The 20,809-nt window shown below is 42.1% G+C and overlaps 1 protein-coding gene across 6 annotated transcripts in view; it reads left to right on the plus strand.

The window, feature by feature from the left end:
- The window catches only part of SPECC1 (sperm antigen with calponin homology and coiled-coil domains 1), a 293,600-nt gene that overhangs the window by 191,411 nt on the left and 81,380 nt on the right, over positions 1 to 20,809 (plus strand). For 5 of the 6 annotated variants that reach the window (XM_037810359.1, XM_037810363.1, XM_037810360.1 and 2 more), the window contains 3 exons: positions 12,796 to 12,941; positions 13,986 to 14,086; positions 17,963 to 18,044. In XM_037810359.1, the coding sequence (XP_037666287.1) occupies positions 12,796 to 12,941; positions 13,986 to 14,086; positions 17,963 to 18,044 (329 nt within the window). Of the gene's footprint in view, positions 1 to 25; positions 1,222 to 12,795; positions 12,942 to 13,985; positions 14,087 to 17,962; positions 18,045 to 20,809 lie in introns of those variants that run through there. The other variant, XM_037810364.1, reaches the window with a different exon arrangement.

Raw genomic sequence — 20,809 nt, forward strand, 5'->3', positions numbered from 1 at the left:
TCCCCCCATTTCTCTCTCTTCGCAGCTCCATGGTCTCTGTCAGCTAGCGGAGCATGTGTTGGAAGACAGCCCAGCCCTTGCCCTGACTGGAAACTACGGCTGTTTCCCCATGAAAGGGGAGCACAGTAGCGGGGAGTCTCTCTTTCTAGAGAGCCGGAGTGTTTCCTTATGACCCACCTTTTCACCAGAGTAAAGCAATTGAGGCTCTACCTTTTTAATACGTTCCGGAATCAATTCGCTGCTTGAGCAGAGATGGTCCTTCCTTTTATTTTATTTTTTAACCCCCTAAGAGGATACAGTGATCTTTTATTTGGAGGATAAAATGAAGTCATTCTGACAAAAACAAAAACAAAAACCCAAAGTACAAGTCTGTCATGAAAAAATGTTGGTAGCATAAGACACCCAGAGTGGTGGTGAGTGCAACACTCACTAGTTTTTTACCTCCTGAAGTTCTTTGTACTCTTCCTTTGAGTATGATAATCTGATAATCTTGGAATTAACACTACTTAAGCAAAGCTACGAAGCCGTCTGTAAGATGCCTTATTACGAGGAAGTTAGAAAGTGCTTCCTTTACCAGGTCTTGATCGAGCCTTTCCAAGCTGAGGTCGGATTCATTTTCTCATCTGAAACAGAACCACCGTGAAGCTTCTGCCTGGGTTCCAAATCTCTGTTGGGCTAAAAGCAAACAGCAACAAATAGAATGCAGCTAAGCCAGATTAGTAAACACAGTGAGGATGCTAATCGAAATCCAGCGGAAGGCTGATGAACTACTACAACAAAACCTCGTGAATGAAACTCAAAGCCTTTTAATCCAGAAGTGTGTAATTCAGGGTGGTCCAGAATTCCAGGTGTGATTTTAAACTTGGAAATACAAGATCTGAATCCAACTCAGCAACTCCGCAATTCTCTTGTGAAGAACTAGTGTACAGAATATAGGGTAGGGTTGTGAGTACATTGTCCAAAGAACAAGACAAACAAAATGAGAGTCATTGTATAATAAAAGGAAAATTAGCAACAGGAATGTTCTTTAAACTCAGGAAGATGTTTTAGGGAGCACAGAATCATTAGAAAAATTTTGCTTGTTGTAAGAAAGAAGAGATGTCGATGTCTTCTCTGTAAAATACTAGAATTGTCCCTGTTAGAATAGAAATTTATATTCTGAGAGATCTTTATTTCTGATTGAGAATTCTTTGAATGATTTAAAATTAGTTTGCCAGGTGTTTTCAAATATAAAAAATAAGGAAAATGCAACTTCAATTTAATTTGAACCACTGTATTTGCACCCCATATTTTGACCTGTCTTTACTCTGGCTACTGTTGAATATTTTTATATGTAAGCATTTATGAAATGCTAAATAAATGTGTCATTATTTAGAAGCATCTCTTGCCTGATTTTTAATCACTGGCCGCCATGTTTCTGCTGAGCCTTTCTGTTGTTTCATTCTATATATTTTTTAGTGAGAATACTTTCAGAACTTTTAGAATTTGAGGAAGAAGCAAGCTGGACTTTACAAGTTGTAGATAGGGTGTTGATTTGGAAAATGCATGTTAATTTTAAAAGATTTCATTATTAGAGTAAGAGGACGAGTAGTAAAAATACTAATTTTGCATAAATTATTTTTAAAGCAAAATCCTAGGGTATCAGAATATATAGTATACAGAATTTGAATTCTGTATTTCTCTTGTTGAAATTTAAAAACAAATAGAATGGTGGTTCAATATTTTGGACTTTTTTCTTAATTATGAAGTAATACTTAGGAGATTATAAATACAGAGATAAACTTTTCTCCTCCTCTAATCCCACCCTCTAAGGCAATCCTTGTTGTCCAGGTACATCTTTTTCCCTACGTCTCAGTTTATTCATATGAAATGTGTATAGGTTCGTTTTCTATTTTTTTTTATAACAATGGGATTATACTCGATATAATATTCTCCACCCTCACTATACACTTAACAGTAGACCAGGAGCTTCCTCCCAGGCCAATATACACGAGTCTAACTCATTTTAATATATGGAATATATGGAGTGTAATATTCCATAGGTTGGATCTATCCTAAACTATTCGAATGTTCTCTTATTGGTGGATACTGAAGTTATATTTTCACAGTTTTTTGCTTTATAAATAATGCTATAATAACAGAATCCTTATTCATATAGCCTTATATACTGGTCTTATTATTTTTTTATAGGATGGTTTCCTAAAATTATGGATGCATTAAAGATTATGCATTTTTAAAAATTTTAATAGATGTTGCCAGTCACTTACCTAAGAGTTGTGACATTTTACTCTTGCTCTCTCTTGTATGAGAGTGCCCAACCCCACATGGCCTTAGCAGCTGGGGACAGTATTCAACTTAAATTTTACCAATAGAATAGACAAAAAAAGGCTGTTTCATTATTTAATTCTGATCTCCCTGAGCATATTTTTTTATATGTTGATTAACGCTTTGCATTTTCTGTTCTAGGAATTAACTAGTTTAGCACGTTTTCTTATTTTTTCATTGAACCGATTGTTTTTCCCTTATCAGTTTTTTTTTAAACCTTTTATTTTTGGAATGACCAATACATTTACATGGTAGAAAAGTAAGAGTATTAAAAGGTTTCATTAACATTAAAATTTGTGCTTGTCTTACCATGTTTCAAAAAGTCCCTCTTTTTAAAAAAAAGTTTTTATTTCAAAATTTACAAACAGTCTGTATCCACTGAGCAACAATTCCCTTCTAACCTCATTCCCTGGGACCCTCCAGTCTACTTTCTTTCTCTAATAATTTGCTATTTCTAGGTATTTCATGTAAGTGAAATCCTGAAGTATTTGTTTTTATGTGCCTGGCTTATTTCACTCACCGTAATGTTTTCATGGTTCATCCATATTGTAGTATGTTTCAGAACATCATTCCTTTGTACATCTGAACAATATTCTGTTGTGTACATGAATCACATGTTGTTTATCCCTTCATCTGTTGATGGACACTTGGCTTGCCTCTAACTTTCGGTTTTTGTGAATAATGCTGTTCTGAACATCGGTGTACAAGTATCTGTTTGAGTCCCTGTTTTCAGTTTCTTTGGGTACATACCTAGAAATGGTATGGGAAATCTATATTAACTTTTTGAGGAACTACTTTATGGCTTTCCACAGTTAATGCACCCTTTACATTCCTGCCAACAATGAATGAGGGTTCCAATGTCTCTGTGTCCTCTCCAGCACTTGCTGTTTTCTGTTTGTTTTCTTAATAGTAGCCGCCCTTGTGGATGTGAAGTGATAGCTCACGGTGGTTTTGATTTGCATTTCCCTAGTGGCTAATGATATAAGCCCTTATCAGATATATGATTTCCAAATATTTTCTCCCGTTCTGTATGTTGTCTTTTCACTTCCTTGATAATTGCCTTTGATGTACAAAAATTTTCAATTATGATGGAGTCAAATTTATGTGTTGTTTTTTGTGTTACTCGTGCTTTTGGTGTTGTATCTAAGAATGCATTTCTGAATTCCAGGTCTTGAAAATTTGTGCCTGCCTTATCTTCTAAGAGTTTTATAGCTTTAGCTCTAAAGCTCCTTGGTCCATTTTGAATTAATTATTGTATATGGTATGAGGTAGGGGTCTAACTTCATTCTTTTGCATCTGTGGATCCAGTTTTCTCAACATTGTTTGTGGAAGAGACTATTCTTTCCCTATTGCATGTACTTAGCACCTTTGTTGAAAATCAATTGACCGTAGATGTGTGGGTCGATTAGAAAGTCTAGACTTTCAGTTCTGGTCCATTAATGAATATGTCTGTCTTTATGCCAGTACAATGTGTGTTTGATTACTGTGACTTTGCATAGTACAGTTTGAAATCAGGACATATGAATCCTTCAGCCTTGTTCTTTTTTTCAAAATTTTTCTGGCTGTTTGGGGTCCCTTGCCATTCCATAAGAATTTGAGGATTGGCTTTTTCATTTCTGCAAAAAAGGCTGCTGGAATTTTGATGGGAATTGTATTGAATTTATAGATCACTTTGGGTAGTATTGGCATCTTAATTTAAGTTTTCCAATCTGTGAAAATGGAATGTATTGTCATTTGTTTAGGTTGCCTTTCTTTCAGCAGTGTTTTGTAGTTTTCAGTGTACAAGTTTTTTATATACTTGTTAAATTTATTCCTCAACATTTAATTCTTTTGTATGCTATTGTAAATGGAATTTTTTTTTAAATTTCTTCTTCGAATTATTCATTGCTGATATATACACATTTTGCTTTTGATTTATATTTCCATAATGGCCAGTGATGCTGAGCATCTTTTCATGTGCTACTCAGCCATTTATATCTCTTCTTTAGAAAAATGTTTGTTCAAGTCCTTTGCCCATTTTTTAACTGGGTGTTTTGTCTTTTTTTTTTTTTTTTTTTTCATTTTTATTGAGATTGTTCAGATACCATACAATTATCCAAAGATCCAAAGTGTACAATCACTTGCCCCTGGGTACCCTCTTACAGCTGTGCATCCATCACACTTAATTTTTGTTCAATTTTTAGAAACTTTTCATTACTCCAGACAAGAAATAAAGTAAAAGATGAAAAAAGAAAAAAAGAAAAGGAAACTCTAAACCTCCCCTATCCCTAACCAACCTCCCTCAATTGTTGACTCCTAGTATTGATATATTACGTTTGTTACTGTTTATGAAAAAATGTTGAAATACTACCAACTGTAGTATATGGTTTGTAATAGGTATATAGTTCTTCCCTATATACCCCTCTATTATTAACTTCTAATTGTATTGTCATACATTTGTTCTGGTTCATGAAGTGATTTCTAGTATTTGTACAGCTGATCATGGACATTGCCCACCATAGGATTCAGTTTTATACATTCCCATCTTTTGACCTCCAACTTTCCTTCTGGTGACATATATGACTCTGAGCTTCCCCTTTCCACCTCATTCACACACCATTCGGCGCTGTTAGTTATTCTCAGATCTTTCTACCAACACCCCTGTTCATTTCCAAACATTTAAGTTCATCCTAATTGAATATTCTGCTCATACTAAGCAAGAGCTTCTACATTTCTTCCACAAGCAGGAGGGAGAGTCAAAGAAGGTAGAGAGGCAAAAGAAAGAGGAAACAAAAAAATGACAGCTAGGAAGCAGCAAAAGGAAAAATAACCTTAAATCAAAGTAGAATAAAGAATCAGACAATAGCACCAATGTCAAGTGTCTAACATGCCTCCCCTATCCCCCCCTCTTATCTGCATTCACCTTGGTATATCACGTTTGTTACATTAAAGGAAGCATAATACAATGATTCTATTAGTTACAGTCTCTAGTTTATGCTGATTGCATCCCTCCCCCAATGCCTCCCCATTTTTAACACCTTGCAAGGTTGACATTTGCTTGCTCTCCCTCGTAAAAGAACATATTTGTACATTTTATCACAATTGTTGAATACTCTAGATTTCACCAAGTTACACAGTCCCAGTCGTTATCTTTCCTCCTTTCTTGTGGTGTCTCACATGCTCCCCACCTTCCTCTCTCAACCGTATTCATAGTTACCTTTGTTCAGTGTACTGACATTGTTGTGCTACCATCTCCCAAAATTGTGTTCCAAACCACGCACTCCTGTCTTCTATCACCCTGTAGTGCTCCCTTTAGTATTTCCTGTAGGGCAGGTGTCTTGTTCACAAAGTCTCTCATTGTCTGTTTGTCAGAAAATATTTTGAGCTCTCCCTCATATTTGAAGGACAGCTTTGCTGGATACAGGATTCTTGGTTGGTGGTTTTTCTCTTTCAGTATCTTAAATATATCACACCACTTCCTTCTTGCCTCCATGGTTTCTGCTGAGAGATCCGCACATAGTCTTATTAAGCTTCCTTTGTATGTAATGGATTGCTTTTCTCTTGCTGCTTTCAGGATTCTCTCTTTGTCTTTGACATTTGATAATCTGATTATTAAGTGTCTTGGCGTAGGCCTATTCATATCTCTTCTGTTTGGAGTACCCTGCGCTTCTTGGATCTGTAATTTTATGTCTTTCATAAGAGATGGGAAATTTTCATTAATTATTTCCTCTATTATTGCTTCTGCCCCCTTTCCCTTCTCTTCTCCTTCTGGGACACCAATGATACGTACATTATTGTACTTTGTTTCATCCTTGAGTTCCCGGAGACGTTGCTCATATTTTTTCATTCTTTTCTCTATCTGCTCCTTTGCGTGTAGGCTTTCGGGTGTTTTGTTCTCCAGTTCCTGAGTGTTTTCTTCTGCCTCTTGAGATCTGCTGTTGTATGTTTCCATTGTGTCTTTCATCTCCTGTGTTGTGCCTTTCATTTCCATAGATTCTACTAGTAGGTTTTTTGAACTTTTGATTTCTGCCTGATACATGTCCAGTTCTTCCTTTACAGCCTCTATCTCTTTTGCAATATCTTCTCTAAACTTTTTGAATTGATTTAGCATTAGTTGTTTAAATTCCTGTATCTCAGTTGAAGTGTATGTTTGTTCCTTTGACTGGGCCATAACTTTGTTTTTCTTAGTGTAGGTTGTAATTTTCTGTTGTCTAGGCATGGTTTCCTTGGTTATCCAAATCAGATTTTCCCAGACCAGAACAGGCTCAGGTCCCAGAGGGAAGAAATATTCAGTATCTGGTTTCCCTGCAGGTGTGTCTTAGAAAATTGCTCCACCCTGTGGTGCCTCAGGTCACTGTGCTTTTCTGCCCAGCAGGTGATGCCTGTTAGCCTATAATTCTTGACTGGTGTGAGGAGGTATGGCCGTGTTCCCCCAGGCTCTGGGGTCTGGTTCTGAATGGAAAGGGCCCCACCCCTTTCCTCCTAGAGAAGACAGACCCCCCAGGTGGAGGTCATTAGCATTTCAATGGTCTCACTCTCTGCTTGTGCTGTCTCCACCCTTCCCCGAGTCACAGCCCTGGAAACTGAAAATGACTGGGGCTTTCTCCACTGAGCTGAAAAAGAAACAGATAGTCCCCTTCAGACCCAGTCCAAGGCAACCCTCCAGCTCTCCCAGGTCAGTCGTCACCCAAAGCCTCTGTCTGTTTTTTGGGGGCTGCGTACCTGTAGTGAGCAGTTCACACTCGCTACTTAAAACCCCAGTTGGAGCTCAGCTGAGCTGTATTCACTTGCTGGGAGAGAGCTTCTCTCTGCCACCACGTGGCTCTGCAGCTTGGGCTATGGGGGAGGGGGTCTCACGACTTGGATCCGCAGGTTTTACTTACAGATTTTATGCTGTGTTCTCGGGCATTCCTCCCAATTCAGGTTGGTGTATGATGAGTGGATGGTCTCGTTTGTCCCCCCGCAGTTATTCTGGATTATTTACTAGTTGTTTCTGGTTTTTTGTAGTTGTTCCAGGGGGACTACTTAGCTTCCACTCCTCTCTATGCCGCCATCTTGCCCGAGTCCTGTTTTGTCTTTTTGTTGTTGAATTGTAGGAGCTCTTTATATATCCTGAATATTAAGCCATTATCAGATATATGATTTGCAAGTTATCTTTTCACTTTCTCAATAATGTCCTTTGATGCATAATCGTTTTTAGTTTTGATGAAGTCAAATTTATCTCATCAATTTTTTAATCAGTATTTTATTAGGGGATGTGTGCTAATCACGGTATATTACGAGTCTTCTGACTTTATCATCTCTTGGCCTTATGGGAAATTTTAAATTGTTATGTAACTTAATCTGTCTGCTTCCAGGTCTTTTGTTTTTATTTAAGACTTTGCTGCCCCAAGTTGATACAAATAGGTTCTTTAATTTTCTTCATGTTTTTTAAATACACGCGTACACGTGGAGTTACTTGGTCCACCTTTCTTCATCTGACTGGTGTGTGGGGTAGGTCTTTCTCCCAGATGGGTAGCCGAACATCCCAAACCATTACCAAAGCCATTCACCGAGTTACAGTCCTGCCTTTCCGTTCTCCATTTTCTCTATGTTCAAAGAAACCTTCCCAAATACGCCCGCATTTCTTTTTCTCTTGAATTGGTTCCGCTTTACATATTTAATGGGATTATTAGATTAAATGATCATCCTTCATATTGTTTTTTCTTATTTCCTTGAATTTTACGATGTACTCAGGGCAGCTGCTATTGGTAATTTATTGTCTGTCATAAATTTACAAATGTCTGTTCTCTCCTGAGTGCAGCTTTTCTCTTCATTTTGTTTTATAAAATAGATGCATCCTAGGATCAGTGTCTGCAGATTCTGCTGAGATTCTCTCTCTCTGCCTGGCTACTATTAGAATCCCCTTCTCATGTCTTAAATGAGAGACAAGGCTCTGGAAGATAAACCTTATTACACATTTGGAGACACAAGCTCAAATAGAATCAGAGGATGTGGGTCCTGGGAGGGAAATCCCTGTGCCCAGTTTCTTCTGTTGGTGAGACTGGAACACAGAACCAGCTCTGGGCCTCGCTCTGTTGGGCGTGTGGAGGGCTGCTCCAGGTGTCGGTGCTGCTCTCTCATCGGCTGCCGAGTCAGTCCTGTGCAAGGGAGTTCTGCTCTCTATTTCGTGTGCTCCCTGCTGCCTCTGGCCTTCGGAGTAGGAGATGTGAGGGGGGTTTTCCCCAGTCCCCATTGCCTTAGGAGGGGGGAATTGGGGACGAGCCCTTGCTCTCTGTTCTCCATTTCCCTCCACTTAGTCTCTACGTAGCAGAAATTCTTCAAGGCCTGAGACATGTAATTCTTCTCTATTTCTGGTGCTGATACAGGATTCTTTCATTTTGTTATTTTTGTTGGGATTGGGGGTTTGAGATGCTTGTGTTGAAATTGCCCACTTAGCCTGTTTTTGTTCTTCAGGTGAAGTTTGCATAACATAAAGCCACCCGTCTTAAAGCGAGCAGTTTGGTGGCACCTGTATTGCAGTGTTTTGCATCCATCACCTCTGCCTGGTTCCCAAACATTCTCCTCCCAGAGGAGACCCCAGACCCATTAGGCAGTCACTCCCCACCCCTCCCCCCAGCCCCTGGAATCCGTCAACTTTCTGTGTCCGTGGATTTGCCACTCTGTATTTCATAGACATGGAATCCCACAGTGTGCGGCTTTCACTTCTGACTCCTTTCATGTAGTGTAACGTTTTCGAGGTTCATCCACGTTTCTTTTTGTGACTGCATATTCCATTGTGTGAACACACCAAAATTTACTATCCATTCCCCCATGGGGGACATTTGGCTGCTCCTGCTTTTTGGCTGTTGTGAATAGCACTGCTACCATGTTTGTTTTGATGGTCATAAATATTCTTATATTAAAATTTGAAAGTGCAGTTGAGAAATGCTGCTAACTCCTGAGAGGGAGAGAGACTGTTTTTCTGCTTCTGTCTTGCACTAGAGTGACGTGCTTCTTTAGATTTGTTTTGTACAAAAGAATAAGAAATATTCTGAGAAAACTACCTTCCAGGTAGGAGAACAGAATGAGCAGAGGCACAGGGCCTGGAGCTTAGAAGGAGCAGCACGTGAGGCTGCCAGCTCCACAGTCCCAAAGCTGGGTGGGGAGGGGGCGTCCTAGAAGGTGAGCCTTCATGAGACGGGAAGACCCGGAGCTGGACTTTGTTCCTTCCTCAGCATGGAGCCCCTGGCCATGTCACCAGGGCTTCTTTATCAACACAGTATGCTGGTTGCAGAGACGTGTCACGGACGAATTAAATGCTGGAGAAAAGTAACAACCCTTACAGCATCTATTCTATAACCCAGCAAGAGAAAACAATGAACTAAAGAAATTAAAATTTTAATAAGAAAAAGTAACTGCAGACTCTATGCAGATACATGTTTAGCGTACAGGGTGAGATGCGTCAGGTAGACCAGGAGCTGGGGAGCAGCCAGCAGACAGCCTTGCTGGGGGTGGGAGGCGCGGCCTGCGTGGCTCCCTGTAATCGCCTGCTGTGTCCAGGGGTGGCCACTTCCTACATGCGGTGGATTCTTGCATGAAAGTAAGTATCAGTAGCATTTTTGTTAAATACATGTAAAATAAATTGTAAATAGAGGCACCATCAGCATTATTTTTTGCTTAGAATCCTGTATACCTCTCACGGGACACATGAGAAAGGCCCGGCCAGATGACCCGACTTCACCATTTACAGACCGTGCTTCTTTCGTCCAGTTTCTCAACTGAAATCGGGGATAATAACTTACACGGTTTTTGTGGGGACTTAAATAATGTTCAAAGACACATAGCAGAGTGCCTGGCACTGACGGCTGAAAGTCAACTCTGTGTGCTGCGGTGGGTGGAAAACCCTTCATTTTCGTGGTGATTTTAAACGTGGTCCCTAAACACGGGGCAGCTTTCTCATCTGGCATAACCTGAAGAAACAGCCACCTGTGAAACGCAGTAGGAGAATCTGATGTTAGACTTAATGAAAGACAGTGTGTTTGTATACAGCTGTATCTACAAAACCATGTAAAATATATTTTCGGGGCGCTGTAAGGAGTTTTCCAAGGCTCATTGGACTATCTATGTGGTTTTTATCTTATGGGTTGACTTTAGAACCCAACATCTGTGTAAAGGAAATAGCTAACCTTGAACAATGTTTTACAGATTGTGGTATCTTGCAGTTTTCCCTTTATTGTATAGATTTAAGTCATGCCTGGTTATGTGCTTAAATACTTCTTAACACCCTCTATGGGGTACAGAGTTCTTATTTCTTCCTTGGAATGGAGGGAAACGTATTATCTCATTTATGGCCAGGGCTCTTACTGGTTAATCCCAAATAATTCTGAGACAGGCTGGGAAGGAATGTCCATCCTATTTAGGATTAAAGTGCTAATAAAACCAACAGCATTCTTCCTGACTGATTTCTCTGGTTATTGAATTGGGGCTTTGTTTTGCAAATCCCCACCCCCCTCACTGTTACATAATGTGATGGGTATTGCTCCAATAGCTTCTTAATCTACTTAAACAATTTGCAGAATTTTCTCATTCTGACTCTTGTTCTAGTCAAGCAGGCTGATTATGTGAAATACTGTCCTTGGATATCTGAAGGCAGGAGTGCCGGAAATAGGTTCACGTGGCCTTGCTATTTTCTTATGGAGCCTAAGTGAGTCTTCCTGTTTGTCATTTGATGATGTGAATCGCAGAGAAACTTAGCTAATTGAAGGGGATACTCAGTGAAATGTAGAATGCTGTATTTTCTTCATGATAAATTATCAAGGAATGAAATGAAGATTAAATTATCAAGGAATGAAACAGAAATGAATTTTTAAAGTGATCTCCCTTTGAGTGGTCCTCTCCATTTCTGCAAGGCCCCTTTGGTAGCAAGTCATTAGTGGCCTGGTGGAAAAGTGGCCCACTTTGGTTGTTTAGGACCTCTCTGAGAATGGCTGGGTTGGAAATAGGGGATTTTTTAAAAATTTTTTCATGCTTGCACTTAAGCGATTTCTTTTTCTTTCTGCATATTTACCAGCTTGATTCGATTGTGTGTAACTCAAAGGGGAAAATCCAAACACTAGCTGCCTTCAGTTTATGAAATGCCTGTTTTCTCCCAAGAAGTCTTTGGTTTATTGCTTTTTTGTTGTTGTTTTCACTCTAAGAAGGGGCTATAGAAGTGAGAGTGTAGGGCAGTTTGGATTTAAGGGTTTTAAGTTCTGTTCTCCCTTAAATTTATTCTATTTGTGTTGACTACAGCAACAAAAGGAAGCGTAGAGAATTAAGGACGAGTCAGTTCAACCACAGAAGCTTATGAGTAGCGAGATTCAATTTCACCAAGATCAGTAAATAAATATTCTAAACTTCCACTGACCTTATTAAAGTATACTGTCAGAAATATTCTGATTGAGCCATTCTCATAAATTAGTCATCTTCTTGCAAAACAGCTGTGGCAATTTGATATTAAAAAAAAAAGGCAATGGTTAGAAATCAGAAGATTGAGAATTCTTGTCTTGGCCCTTTCCCAGGGAGATTAAATGACATGCTAAAGTCCCCAAAATGAGGAGGCCATGCAGGGGAGGATGCAACAAGATAGTCTACCCTTGAATTTGGAAACCCCACCAAGAGCACACCATGAGGTTTGGGTGGAAGCTTCGCCTCACGTGAGCGGCAGTTATTTTAGAGTGTTACTACCGTTCTTACTTCCAGGGTGCAAACAGGGTCTAAGTCAGGGCTCTCGGATATAATGGGTGGCCCGTACGTTGGCTCAGGACGGTCTCAGATGGCCTGCGGAAGTGTCGGGAGGGCTCCCACAGCCACAGCGCGGGCCTGGACCGGGGACTGCAGCCCCGGCCGTGAACAGGGGGCCGCCTGCCCCTTGGAAAGCCACCACCACGTTACCAGCGACACAGGCACCTGGTCCCTCCTCAGTCTGCATCGACACAGGGGATGCCCTGTGCCCTCTCTCTCTTCCCCCAAATCCAGGTCTCGCCCAGGTGTTTCTGATCAGTGGGACCTAAATCAAAGCTGAAATTCTCACTGCTGGGAAGTCTTGAGATATCATTTTTCCCACCTCTGTATGCTGGTGGGGTTGAAGCACGTGTGACGAGCCCGTCCCCTGCACCCACCAAATATTGAGTAGATGAACTATTTCTAATAAATAACATTTGTATGATTTCTTTCACAGTTTGCAGAGCAGATCCATGTACTTTTTATTTAAAGCTAATGTCAGAACAATCTACATATAAAAATGTTATTTCTGGCCATTCTCAAGAAAATGTCATTTTAGAAAATGGAGAGTAGTACCCATCATACATCCTAAAGATGTGAGGCTGCTACAGAAAACAGGACTTTAAATTTAGGGTCATCCCTCCAGATTTCGTTCATTTGCTCCCCCTCGGCTCTGTTTCCATCTGTGTCCTTTTCCTGTGGGAATCCTCTCCACCTTTTCAACGTGATTTGCTCTCTGCTGTGCAGACCGGGGAGTGACGAGCCGGAGGCCCCCGTGGCGGCTGCCCCTGGCCGGTGGCATGGCGTCTATGTCAGCAGAGTGCCGCCCGCACCCCCGGAGCCCGCGGCCACGGTGAAGTCCCTCATCAAGTCGTTTGATGTGGGGCACCCAGGTATTTACTCCTTTTATTTTATAAGCAAAACTCCTATTCGAGCCTTCGCTCAACACAGCAAGCGCATCTCTCCTCCACATGGGCCCCTGGTTACATTCAGCCCAAAAAGCAGATTCCTGGTCAGATTCCACTGGCCACCGTCAGCAGGAGCCAGGCCCAGGCCGGCTCCGCGTGGCGCACATGCGGTCTCTTCTTTCCCTGCGGCTCCTGCCTGGCTCCCTGCCTTTCCTGCCTCTTCTTTGCTTTCACACCATCACATGAGATCCTGGGTGGAGCAGCCAGCTCTTTCCTCTCCTCGGCCATGGGCCGCTGACCCTGAGCATTAGGTTTCCCGTAGGCACCCTGGGCCATCGTCACCTTGCAGCATGCTTTCAGGTTTTTTTTCCTTCCTGGTGTTGTGTGTGACCCTGTGCTGATCTGTCATTCCTGATCTTGGTACGTTTTCTGGAACCATCTGACTGCCCCACAGTTCCCATTTAGACCCTCTTATGTGCATATGTGAGCAAACGCATAGCTCAGCTTTGTACATACACACACGTGAAAATGGAGTAGAAGAAACAGAATGTGCATTTAACCACAACACCACTGATGGCCACAACTGTGCCCGTCAATGTGGGAAGACAAGTCATAGCCAGTTGCAGCGTGTGCCTGGCTGTCCCTGCCAAAAGAGCAGCCACAGCGCTCTTGATCAGGCTAGGCTTGGGCCACAAAGATCAAAGATAGGAGAGCCCAGCAAGTCCACTCGGTCCACGAAGATGGAAGATGATCGGCCGGTACTGGTTTGTGCGAGAACTTTTCTGCTCTGTCCTGCCGTGGGTGCCTCACTGTGTGTGCACTTTCATTACCCTCGGATGTCCCACCTCCAAGACCAACCCCGGGTCAGTACCCCACCCCACACCCGGGGCAGAAAGTAGAAAGAGCATTAGACTAAGCATCCCAGGGCGCATTCTTAGTCACCCGTAAAAGTAACAACAAACCAAGAACTGTTGTTGGCAGTTTTGAGCGGGAATAGCATATAAATAACCTCTTCTCTCTTTTTGGCAGGTGGAACTGGACAGAATATTTCTGTCCATAAGACCCCCAGGAGCCCCCTAAGTGCCATACCTGTGAGAACCACGCCCGCCGCAGCCGTGTCTCCAATGCAGGTATCAGGAGAGCCTTCCCTGTGCGGGTGGGGGCAGCGCCGTGCGGGCCCATCATGGCTCCACGTACCCAGGCCCATCACACGTTACTGTTAATAAAACTAAGTAATAATCATGATGAAACTTTTGTGCAAAATTACACCTTTAGTCCCTGGTGAAGGCCTGAGAATGGCGCTGTAAAATTCACACGATTGATTAATAGCTCCCTTGCTTTGTTTGCCGTAAGATGACGCGTTCAGAGTTTTCCATTAAATGAAGTTATGATTTTTACTAGAAATGGACATTGAACTAGATTGTTTTCTCAAGGAATTTTTTTAAAAAATGCCCACAAAGAGAGAATATTTACAATTTATTAATTCTTAGAATTCGCTGAATACAACCTCCGTCACCTTTACCATCTTCTGAAGGTTTTAGGACCAACTTACTTGGCGTTTCCTAAGAACAGGGCTTTCAACGTTATTGATAACGTTTGGCTATTGCCTCTGTTAAGATTGACATTATTACAAGTACTGTTTTTTATGGATCCTTAGTAACTATATATATTATGCGGGGTCTTTAAATCTCTCTAATTTTTTGCCAATAATAAGTAAAACTAATAATGAGTCTTATAGGCCCTTAAAAGTATCTTTCATCTTATATGTAAAACCAAATAAAACAGTTATGTTTATGATAATCATCAAGCTTATTTATTAAAACTAAAACAGGTCATACCTCATTTTTCACCAAGTTTTATTGAGCAATAAAGACTAGTTTGCTGGTAAATGTTTAGCAACTGCCTCTTTGGTAGTAAAGAAAATAATTTGTGGTGGTTGCCAACTCCTGTGATGTAAATATTCCCACCATGGAAAATTTCAAGCTACTGATGCAACATCAGTGAATGCTGAGCTGGGAAAGGGTGTGTATTATGTAGTATTTCTACATTGCGGATAAAATAGGCATAAATGACCTCAATAGTAAAATGTAATAAAGTAATAAGGAAGCTAGGATTTGTGATGGTTAGTTTTATGTCAGCTTAGCTAGGCTATGGCACCCAGTTGTTTGGTCAAACACTGGTTGAGATGTTGCTATGAAGGTATTTTGTCAATGTGATTATCATCCACAATCAGTTGACTTTCAGTAAAGGAGATTACTCTAAGTACTGTGGGTGGGTCTCATCTAATCAGCTGAAGGCCTTCAGAGAAAAAACTGAGGTTTCCCAGAAAAGAAATTCAGCCTCATGACCACATGAAGCTCCTGACCTGCTGGCCTGCTTACAGACACCACGCCCGAGACTGCCCACCAGCCTGCCCTGCAGATTGGTGTATTTGTATATATACACACATTCACACACACATATCCTACTGGTTTTGTTTCTCTGGAGAACCCTGACCGATACAGATGTCAAGCCACAGATTCAAGAAACAATAGGAACCCCCAGCAAGACGAGTACAATGAAAGCCACTCCTAGATGCGTCGTAGTAAACTGCTGTGTTTCTTAGTGATGATCTAAGTATCTCAGAAAGTTAGAAAAAGAATAGCATGTTAAACTCAGAAGTTGAAAGAAATAATAAAGGAAAAGAGCAGGAATTAATACAATAGAAAATATATTTACACTAGAGAGAATCAACAAAGCCAAAATTGGTGCTTTTAAAATACTGATAAATTGATGAACCTCTGGCAAGACGAATACAAAGAAAAGAGAAGGTATTAAGTTACTTACATCAGATACCTTAAAAGGGTGTGTCACTACAGATCCGATAGACATTAAAATGATGGTGAGAGGCTGTGATGGACTCAATCGTATACGCCTCTCGGTCTTGGTTGGTGTTCCTATGGGTGTGAACCCGTTGTAAATAAGACCTCTTCAAGATGGTATTTTTGGTTAGGGTGTGCCCCAGCTGAATGGGTTGTGTCTTTCTCTGGATTACTGAGTCCTTTACAAGTAGAAGAAATCCATACGTAGTGAGAGAAGCCATGGGGAAGAGCTGGAAACTGGAAGTCAGCAGGTGCCCAGAGGAGAAAGCAGAGGGCAGAGGATGTCGCCATGTGAAGGGAAAGCCAAGCACCCCAAGGACTGCCAGCAGCTAGAGTGCCACCGACAAAGCCAGTCTCCCAGACTCCGAAACCATCAGACAGTAAATCCCCGTCGTTTACGCCAAGCCATTGTCTGATATCTGTCATAGTCTAACAAAAACTAAGATGGAGGCTATTTTAAACTAATTTCTGCTAACAAATTAGAAAATGTTGATGATGTAGTCAGAATCTTAGAATAACATAACTTACCAAACTGACGTAAGAAAAAGCAGAAACTTTTAATAGTCCTTTATCTATATAAAGACATTGACTCTCTAGTTTAATCTTTTCCTGAAAGGAAATGCCAGGCCCAGGTGGCTCCACAGTGAATTTCCCAAACATTTAAGGAAGAGATAACATCAATCTTACATAAAATATAGAGACTAGAAAAAGAGACAACACTTCTCAATCATTTTAGGAGGCCAACATAGGTTAACATGTAATTCTGGCAAGGACATTAAAAGACAGAAAATTAAAAGGTCAGTTAGTCTCTGTTGTGAACATCTGTGCAAAAATCCTGAACAAAATATCGGCAAACCAAATTCAGAGATACACGAAAAGGATCGTGTTGAGTGGGGTTTGTTCCAGGAATGCATGGTTGTTTTAACTACTAAAAAATGATCAGGGTAATTCACCGTATTAACAGAGGAAGAAAAACCATATAATTATCTTAATAGATAACAGGAAAATGTATTGGATAAAAATCAATGCCTATTCTTGATAAAACTCTTGGAAAACCAAGAATAGAAAGGAAATCCCTTCATTGGATAAAGATATCGGTAATATATCAGCAGCACATGTCACACTTAGTGGTGAAACATTGACTGCTTTCCTCTCAGCTAGTGAATGGGGCAGGGATGCCCTGTATTGTTTATTCAACTAACTTCAAAAGCAAGATTTAAAAATACTTTTGAGAATGGTGAACCCCAAACCTATCTGTGAGAACATGTACCACGCTCATGGCGTGGAGTGGGGCCTCTGAAGGAAGGGGTGCTCTGAAAGGCCCCAGGTGGCCCTGCCACCCATGGGTGCAGATAGATGTACCAGAATATTCCTTACAGCACTGTTTGTAATGCCAATTCCAAAATCAGTGCCAATATTAATAGAGCCTTGGTCAAATAAATTACAATAATGAGAATGCCTCACATTTACTGAAAGCTCCGTTCTATGAATACTTCGTGCAGTGCTCTGTTCTGATTGCTGTAAATGGATTTTAACTCATTTAATCTTCCCAACAGCTCCTCTGAGGGTAGGTACTAATTAGCTCCATCCCCACGTTATAGGTAAATAAGATGAAGCACAGGGAGTTAAGTCACCCGAGGTCCCATGGCTGGTTGGGAGCAGTCCGACCCCAGAGCCACGTGCGGACCCTTTGTGGTCACGTGACCCCTGACACTGAACTTCCACGTGGCCCCCCCCCCAGATGGTGGAATGCCACCCAGCAGAAAGGGTACAAGGCCCTTCCAGGCCCGCTGTAGAAAGACTCAAAAGATGCGGTAGGGGCAGAAAGCAGACAGCTGGTAAAACAGTGTAACAGTGAGGTACTGTTTCCGTTTTTAGAAAATAGAGTGCTTTCACACATATCCTGCATACACTCAGAATATTCCGGGAGCATATTCACGAAACTGCTCCCTGGGGAGGAGGAGACTTTCCTTCCATCACATTTCCGCTCAGGTCCTCTTTAGGATGGCGCCGGTTGCATTCATTACCTACTCCAATGCGTGAGTTATTTTGGAACCTCCCTGGTGACCCTGTGCCCGCTTGCCCCGTGGCGTGCTGCTCTCAGTGCTGCACATTCACCCGCGGCCGTGCCCTTTGTTTCCACAGAGGCACTCCACTGGGGGCAGCCTCCGGCCGGCCGGCAAAGCCGTGGCGCCACGACTGGACCTCCCGGACCTGCCACTCTCAGGTAACGCACCTCACACATGAAGTTCTTTCCACCTGCTTTCTCCTTGGCAGGAAGCGGAGCCTGGGAGGTCAGCTGGTGGCATTTATTCAAGTGACTTCAGCCTCTGAATGTCCGTGTGACGGACGTGGGCCCGCGCAGGCGGCCAGAGAGGAAGCCAGTGTCCTCCCCTAGCCGCGCGCTGAGCCCCTCGTGTCAGGGAGCAATGCCAAATTTGCTCTCTTGTTTAAAACTGAATCTCAAGAGAATATCATCTAACCTTTAAAAATAATAGCTATTTTAAGAAAAAAAACAACAACATCCGATTCCAAATGTCCATGGCTTCCACAATTCCTAAAATAATATGCTTCTCTGAGGGTAGCTTTCCCTTTGAGCGTAACCCCCTCCCTGTTGTTACACAGTGTATTTCTTGTGCCTGATTTGTTTTTTCTTTTCCAATTCAAATCCTGATCACGCAATGGTGGCTGTGACCACAGTGCTCGCGGTGGTGTGTTTTCACCTGCGCAGGCCGTTAAGGGGACAGAGACCCCTTGGGTTGGGGTCTTGGCGCCAACACTTAGGGGCCAACTGACGTGGGCTCAGGAGTTCCACCCCTGTGCTTTGGTTTCCTCGTCCCCTCACGGGGTTGAGTTGACAGACTTGAAGCACCACAGAAGCGTCTGCGGTTACGTAGTCTCACCGCCGCTCTCTGCCCTGCAGTTCGCAGCCCAGAACCAAACGGCGAGTGCTGAGGTCACCAGAATTCAGGCCTTAGCACTTTATTCACGCAACGCCTCGGTCGCTGTCACAAGGAGACAGTGGAATACTAAATGAAGGATTTTACTGGTGCCTGTAGGAAGATTAGGAAGCCAAAAACTTAGTACTTTGTTTCTAAGTATAAAACAGAATTTCTGTGACATGGTTTGAATAAAAATAAGAAATTCAAACCGGACTTCTTTTGGGTCACGGCCAAACACACCCAGGTTTATTCTTAACAATTGCTATTTCTGTGACGTCAGCTTTGCCCTTCAATTGTAAAGTCTCTTTCACCTTCCGACATTTTTTCCTTCTGAATCTTGTTTTCTTTTTGTCATGGAGTTGCAGGATTTTAGAATTAAAACACTGACATGGAGGACTCAGTGCATTTCCTGCATTTCACATTTGAGAGATTCAAGCCCTAGATTGAGGGACTTACTGAGGCTGTACCGATTTGGGGGCGATCTGAAACCAGGGCAGGATTTTTCCTGGTTCTTCCCACACTGCCATCCTCCCTTTTGGTGGTGACCTGGGCGACTGCTGTGACCAGCAGCTTCGTAAAGGAGCGATGGGGGTTTCTATCGGACTTTAAGTCATAGTAGTGACCTCCAGGAAGAAGGAAGTGATGACCAAAGAGCACTGGGCCGTCGAAGGTCAGGTGAGCGAGAGAAAATGGGGATAAATGGAGACAGAGAAATGAGCAGGTTTGAGGCCCAGCAGCCCAGAGCAGGGGACGGAGGCCAGAGCGTGGTCCCGAAGTCCTGCGGGCTCCTTCTGGAGGGTGCAGAGGGGAAGAGCCTGGTTCCCGCACAGGGCCGCGTGCTTACGTGAGCTTTTGACGGTCACATCTGTGTCCTCTCCTCTCAGCTCCACCAGCTCAGCGCTCCCTTCTGTGTATAGAAACCCTTCTTGTAATTGACAAGATAAATGCCCAAGTGGAGACCAAACAGCCATTGCCCTGAAGTAAATAGCTCTCTGTCCCGCCAGATACCTGTCGGCGGGGTGATTCTATTTACTATAATAAAGAAGGATTGCACGGAGAAAATGGCTTGCTCCCAGGCTAGCCTAAGTTCGCCCGAAGCCACAGAAACAGGGATTAATGGGCTGTTTTTGTAGTTTTCTTTAGAGATGTAAACCCTTGTTTTTCCTCTGCTCTTCGGAGCTAATTAGTCTCACTCCCAGCTTTACCACCCATAATTGATGGCTGTTAGCTATAGAAATATTGTTTTCCTTCCCGACTGTTTCTGTTGTAGTGGGAGATGGTGGGTTCCACCTCCTCGACCATCACTTAAATCCCTGGGGGTCCAGTTTCCTCGTAAATACAAACCAGACCCTCTCTACACTTTTCTCCCACTCTGTACCTTTGTGACCCTTTAAGGAACCTCACCGGGGGAGTCGGTCTCCTTCGTGACCAGTGTTGACGCAGACTAATCTGATAGCCGGAGGGGGCCTAAAGGAGTGATTTTTCCTTTGTTTTTTTTTTTTTTTTTTTTTTTTTTTTAATCATCATTTTATTGAGATATATTCACATACCACGCAGTCATACAAAACAAATTGTACTTTCGATTGTTTACAGTACCATTACATAGTTGTACATTCATCACCTAAATCAATCCCTGACACCTTCATTAGCACACACACAAAAATAACAAGAATAATAATTGGAGTGAAAAAGAGCAATTGAAGTAAAAAAGAACACTGGGTACCTTTGTCTGTTTGTTTCCTTCCCCTACTTTTCTACACATCCATCCATAAACTAGACAAAGTGGTGTTTGGTCCTTATGGCTTTCCCAATCCCATTGTCACCCCTCATAAGCTACATTTTTATACAACTGTCTTCGAGATTCATGGGTTCTGGGTTGTAGTTTGATAGTTTCAGGTATCCACCACCAGCTACCCCAATTCTTTAGAACCTAAAAAGGGTTGTCTAAAGTGTGTATAAGAGTGCCCACCAGAGTGACCTCTCGGCTCCTTTTGGAATCTCTCTGCCACTGAAGCTTATTTCATTTCCTTTCACATCCCCCTTTTGGTCA

The sequence above is a fragment of the Choloepus didactylus genome, chromosome 18, assembly GCF_015220235.1.
Source record: "Choloepus didactylus isolate mChoDid1 chromosome 18, mChoDid1.pri, whole genome shotgun sequence".
NCBI classification, from domain to species: Eukaryota; Metazoa; Chordata; class Mammalia; order Pilosa; family Megalonychidae; genus Choloepus; species Choloepus didactylus.